The sequence below is a fragment of the Aethalodelphis obliquidens genome, unplaced genomic scaffold (assembly GCF_003676395.1).
Source record: "Aethalodelphis obliquidens isolate GAN/ISIS:26980383/991018 unplaced genomic scaffold, ASM367639v1 scaffold97, whole genome shotgun sequence".
Lineage (NCBI taxonomy): Eukaryota > Metazoa > Chordata > Mammalia > Artiodactyla > Delphinidae > Aethalodelphis > Aethalodelphis obliquidens.
In genome coordinates this window covers 2,387,701-2,393,700 of record NW_020838041.1, presented here as the reverse complement: position 1 = coordinate 2,393,700, position 6,000 = coordinate 2,387,701, and the positions used below count along the sequence as shown (strand labels likewise).

The following is a 6,000-nucleotide window of genomic DNA, read 5'->3' as shown; positions in this document are numbered from 1 at the left end:
AGATGTCTTCATGAAGGTGCCGATAAGCTCCCCCACACACAATCCGCTGTAGGAACCCCTGAGTGGAAGGAGAGGCAGAGGACAGTGAACTCACCTCTCCCAAAGCCACTTCCCGAGCCCTGCCCCGAGTTTGAAGTGACATTTTCAGCCAATTTCTGGCCTCAGTCCCCCACCTCTGGCTCCAGTCCCGGTGAAGACAGTGAGAAAACCTGGAAAGGGAGAATTATGTTACCTGCTCTCTAGATGGTCCAGCCCACTCAGGGGTCACAGCCCCCTTTGCTCCATCAAGATGGTTCAGCCCTCCGCAGGGATACCCAGTGTCAATCAACAAACATTTATGCAACGGGGACTGTGTGTTTCAAAGATGAAGCCCGAGACAGGAGTTCTTGCACTTGGAGTTTACAACTTGGGGCGGGAGATGGGGTCAGGAAGGGCTCCGGGGAGAGTGTTCTCTGTCTGCCCGCTGGCCACGAAGAGTGTAGGGCTGGGGAAAGGGGGAGGTGGGGGCGGGTGACGCCGGACTCCTAGGACAGGGACGGCCTGGGGTGGGCAGGCCGTGCTCATGAAGCCGTCAACAAGAAGTTGTAATGATGTACCATGGGGGGTGGTAGGGAGAGCCTCTGGCAGGATGTGACCACAAGTAGCTAATAGCTGTTGGGGCTGGGGGGGGGGGGAAAATGCCACCTGATGCAGAATTAGGAACAGCAAGGAATGGGGAAGGAGGCCCAGGAGACCCCACTTGGGGCTTCCTGACTCTCTCTGCTGCAAGTTGGACTGGGTGTCACCACGTTCCTTGTACAATATATGACCGTGCCGGACATGACTGTGAACACGTCCTGGTCATAAAAGGGCAGCCGGGACAGCTCCATCGGGCAGTGAGCTTCGTGGACGATCAGGCTCCTCCCACCGAGCACATCTGCCCCCAGGCCCGGGAAAGTACACCTGAGGCGCGGAGGACGAGAGCCCCCACCCGGGAGGAACTAGGGTCCTAGAAAGGTGGAGAGTATTGCTTCAACCCCTCCCTCCAGGACAGTAGTCTCCTCCGGCTCACGTGGGCGGGGCCAGCCCCCCCACGCGCTATTTCAGAAGCAGGCTTTTAGCTAGTAAGTTGCTTCATACTGTTACAAATAAATTGCAGAAAACAAAATATGTTTAATGATGCGTCTTTTATGTATTTGTATAGTGAACGTTTAAGTGATGTGAACTGATCCACCCACTCAGGGAGGAAAGTAGTCGATGTTAACGGGAGACCCCATGGCTCTTCTTGGGAGTCCTCCAGTACCCCGAATTTTCCAAAAGACCTGGGGACTCAGTCCCCGGGGCGGGTAGTTATGACCGGGTCGGGACCTGGAATTTCAGCAACCTGCTACTGTCATTTCTCCTCACGGCCACACGGTGCCGCTGTCGACAACTGGTTCGGCCCAGTCTGGGCGCCGAGCCCATGGGCTGGTTCTCCGTTGCTGGTCAGATCCTGTCCAGGTACTGCAGGTTAAGGAAGATCCCAGTATTCGTGTTTTTAAGCTCAGGCGAGGGGGTTCCTCACCACGTTCCCAGGGGTACAGCTCCTGGTACTCGACTCTGGTTAAACTCGGTCCTCCCCTCCCAACGACAGAAGTCAGTGGCCATCCTCCTAAGAGCATCTGCAAGGGGCCATTACCTTCCCAAGGACCACCCAGGTGAGCTGTGGTACCACTCTTACCAGGGCAGAAGCTCAAACAGCGTGATCATCAGAATCTGCAGTGGAACATCCCCTTCAACAGGAGTCATAGTTTAGTAAGGTACTCGTGTTAGGTCAGCACAAGCCCCTCTGAACTTCTGGTTCAAACGTGAAGCTCTAGGAGAAATAGTGAGAGAATCGGGGGGAGGGGGAGAAGGGTAGGGCTGACTAGCATTTACTAGTTCATGAGATCACTAACTGTGGAACCTTGGGCAAGTAACTTAACCTTTACAATCCTCCGTTTTCTCACCTGTACAACCGGATGAAATTAGCACCTACCTCACAAGAATTATGTAGGAATTAAGTGCGATGTTTCACGTAAAGCACTTGGCACGAAGTCTTGCACAGCAAGAGTAATAAACGATCGCTATTATTATCATTATTATTTTATTATTACTATTATTATTATTTCACCATGGGTTTTGTCCACCGCTCCATCCCAGAGCCGAGGGCAGTCCCACGCACAGATGCTCTCGGGAAGTACGTGCTCTCGGGCCGCTTGAGGATAACCTGCTATACCCGGTGTCCTTCCGCTCCTCGCCAAGGTAGAGCATTCCGCGGAGGAAAATGCAGATCACACTTCGCCTGCAGCTGTGCCCTCACCTGAGCTCGCTGCCAGGTTATCGGTCCTTTTCTAACAGTAAAAAGAGAACTAGTTCAAGAAATACATGGTCAAGCTGCGAGGTTTCCTGCTTGAGTGACTTTTCTGAAGAGTCATAAAAAATGTAAACAGCATGTGAGGAAAATGAACAGGTATTGAATTGACACAAATAGCTATTAAGTCGTATTTATTAAAATTGTCATTAGATGTAAATGAGCTTCTGACCTCAATCAAATTATATTTAAATAATTAAGTCAAATATGAATAGACAGGGATCATGCAGGAGAGGAGAGTCTGGATCCCATATATATATATATATATTTTTTTTTTTTTTTCGGTGCACGGGCCTCTCACTGTTGTGGCCTCTCCCGTTGCGGAGCACAGGCTCCGGACGCGCAGGCTCAGCGGCCATGGCTCACGGGCACAGCCGCTCCCGGCACGTGGGATCTTCCTGGACCGGGGCACGAACCCGTGTCCCCTGCATCGGCAGGCGGACTCCCAACCACTGCGCCACCAGGGAAGCCCTGGATCCCATAGTTTTATAAAACAAAAGCACTGATAGCAAATAATTTTGGTTACGTGCCCAGCACTGGGCGAGGGACTGAGGGGCACCACCTAAGAATGGGAGAAAGCCCTGCCTTCCGGCGGTTTACTGTCTGGTTGAAGACTCAGAATGCACAGCCTGGAGAGTCTGTGTCGGGGGCTGGAGAACTCAGGCAATCAGCCTGGGGCAGGGCCGGGGGCAGCAGAGAGGCCTCCATGACCCGCCTGGTCCGTGTCAGCCGAGGGAGAGGCCAGGAATGAGCAGAGCGTCCGGAGCCGAGGGGTGTTTGGAAGAGATTTTCTAGAACCGTCCCTTGAAGGACACTTCCCTTCCAAGGGGAGCCCTGGGAGGCTGCGGAGCGGGGGAGGGGCGTGTGACTTTGCACTGCCTCACACAGTCTCTCGAGGGCAGTGCTTTGAACGCTGTTGGATCTTCCCGGTTTCCGTTCAGGAGGGCGGAGCTAGCTGGGAACAGACTGGGACCCGGATAAAGGACAAAGGCGAGAAGGTGCAGGGGACTCCCGGGGGCCTGAGTGTGGCAGCGACCTTCCCCTGTCAGGGACAGAGCTGGGCCTTCTGTCAGGTCGAAGCCTTGGCCCGGCATCTGAGGCCCCGCTGCCCCATCACTGCTACATGGGCTGCAGCACCCGCTCACTTGCTCATTCAGGGAACCCTGAGATCTCCCGTGGAGGGCAGTGTGACAAGTGCAGGATGGCATCGACAGGACACTGGACACACGGGGAGGGGGCGGGTCAGAGAGAATGCCTAGAGGACATGAGGACGAAGTGGAATCTGATAACCTGGGTGAGAGGAGTTGGTGACTTAAATGCAAACCAGGCCAAATATTTCTGAAGTAACAGCATCCTGGAGTCTGGGAAAGGGGCTGCGTGTGACTTAGGCCTACCCCCTACCAGCCCAGCTTCCTGTCTCACCCTCCCTCTCAGTTATGCAACAAGCATTGCCCACACGGAGCTGAAATCACAGGCACTTGTGTTGAGTGGCAGAAAGGACAAACCCAGGAGGGCTGAGGGGGCACATCTCAGCCCCCCCCCCCCGGGGACTGGGGCACAGAGAGCTCTGGTGGTACCACTCCACACGGGAGGGCTTTGAAAGTCCCGACCACATGCGGGCTCCTCTGAACCAAAGATGCATTGCCTTCAATAGAGTCCCACCCTTACTTGCCTTACGGCTGCCGCTGGGGTTTCCACTGCCAACTCCGTAAGCAGGCTCGGAGCCTCCAGATGTGAGGCCCTGGCAGGAGCGAGTGACCAGACGTGTTCCTCCAAGGAAATGACGTCGCTGGGCACCTTTTATAAGGCAGGCCCTGGAGGAGGCGTCTTTGGGTATATTTTTTTCTCATTTGATCCTCATTCAGTATTCATCTCCTGGGAGGGATGTTTTAATTATCTCCATACTGGAAACTGGCTCAGAGAGGGCACCCAAGCATCAAGGGGTGAACCGGGATTTGAACCTTGCTCTGCGCGTATGTCTTCTGCAGCCCACTGCCTCCCCTCGTGATGCTTACCATTGCGTTGGAGGGCGGGGTGACACAAAGGACCCCACAATGCAACAAGGCCTCTCCTAATTGATATGTTCACCCTCTTCTTTAGAGACGGCACACGGGACCCTCTCCTGCCCGGCGCACAGCCCGGGGACCCCGAGGGCCGCGAGGATCAAGACCCTGGCGCGGGGCCCGCTGGAGCTGCAGGGCTGTGCCCTGGGAAGGCCCGCGCCCACCCCACATCCCTGCCGGCTGCTCTGAGACGTGCCCGCGGAGCCTCTGCAGAGGCCTCATGGTCCGCCGCGATGGCTCGCCTTAGGGGGACCTCGGAGCCTGCTCCCAGAGCGAAAAGAAGCCCTGACCAGTCCGGCCGCCCGGAGCCGCGGCTGGCGATGTGACTCGCTCCGAGGGCAGGGCGCGCAGACCCCGAGTCGGGGCGATTCGGGGCACGCTCCGGGTCTGGCTCCACGCGGCACCATGAACGACGACTTCTGCCGGGCGCTGGCGGCCCGCCGGCCCGCGGCGCCCCCCGGCTGCCTGCCTCTGGGCATCGGGCCCCCTCCCCGACCGGCGACCCCGGCCCGCGCCGAGCCTCTGGGCGCCGTGCCCTTCCTGCTGTACCCGGGCGCCGCCCGACCGCCCTACTGCGACGCCTACGCGGCCGCGTTCCCCGGCGCGCCCTTCCCGGGCGCCCTGGGCGCCTGCCACTACCCCTTCGAGCCCGCCTTCCTCCAGAAGCGCAACGAGCGCGAGCGCCAGCGCGTCCGCTGCGTCAACGAGGGCTATGCGCGCCTCCGCGGCCACCTGCCTGGCGCCCTGGCCGAGAAGCGGCTCAGCAAGGTGGAGACCCTGCGCGCCGCCATCCGCTACATCAAGCACCTGCAGGAACTGCTGCGCGCCGCCCCCGACGGCCCTGGGCCCCGCGAGCCCCGCGGCCGCGCCCCCCTGGCGCCCGACTCGTCCGAGCCGTCGTGCTGCTCTTCCTCGCCCTTCTTCGAGTCGGAGGACTGCAGCCACTGACCGCGCTGGGGCCGCCCGGGCTCGGGGTGCTCAAGCGTCCGCGGCACCCTCCCTCCGCCAGCGCCACCACGGCCCCGTCCCTTCCAGCGGGGGCACAAGAGAGGCCAGAGCGGCTGTCGGGGGGCGGCGAGGGCGCGCACCCCGTCCATGCCGGCCACCCCGGGGTCGGGCTCCGACTGGGCCTCAGCCTCGCGCAGGGAAGGTCGGAGGTGCCCCGGTCGTGGAGGTCCTGCTCCGCCCTCCGTGGCCACGGGCGCAGCCCAGGAGGCAAGTCTGCTCTGGTCTGCACGCCACGCCCCTGCTCTCCACGAGATGGCCTCAGACGCCAGCGTCCGCTTCGAGGACTTGCTTGTCACCTCCCCCACCCCCCGCCCCCCAGAGGAGCCCAGAGGGAGAGGCGCAGGCCAGATTCAGCGTGCACTCAGCCCAGGAGGCAGCGGAGTGTGCGCGTTGGTGGTGCCCTCCGGCTTCCTTAATGGAGGGCCTTACCCACCCCACGCCCCAGCGTGGGCCTTTCCTTCCCCCCTCCCCCCGCCCCTGGGGTGGGTGAGGACTGCGTGTTCCCCCCTCAGACTGTACTCTGTGGGCATGGGGACCGCATGGGTGTACCAGCGCTGT

General features: G+C 59.4%; 1 protein-coding gene across 1 annotated transcript; it reads left to right on the top strand.

Moving 5' to 3' along the window:
* Positions 1-4,839: 4,839 nt before the first annotated feature.
* On the top strand, positions 4,840-5,382 carry ASCL5 (achaete-scute family bHLH transcription factor 5). The gene has a single exon (XM_027095999.1). The coding sequence runs from the start codon at positions 4,840-4,842 to the stop codon at positions 5,380-5,382; it is 543 nt and encodes a 180-aa protein (XP_026951800.1).
* The last annotated feature ends 618 nt before the right edge of the window (positions 5,383-6,000 follow it).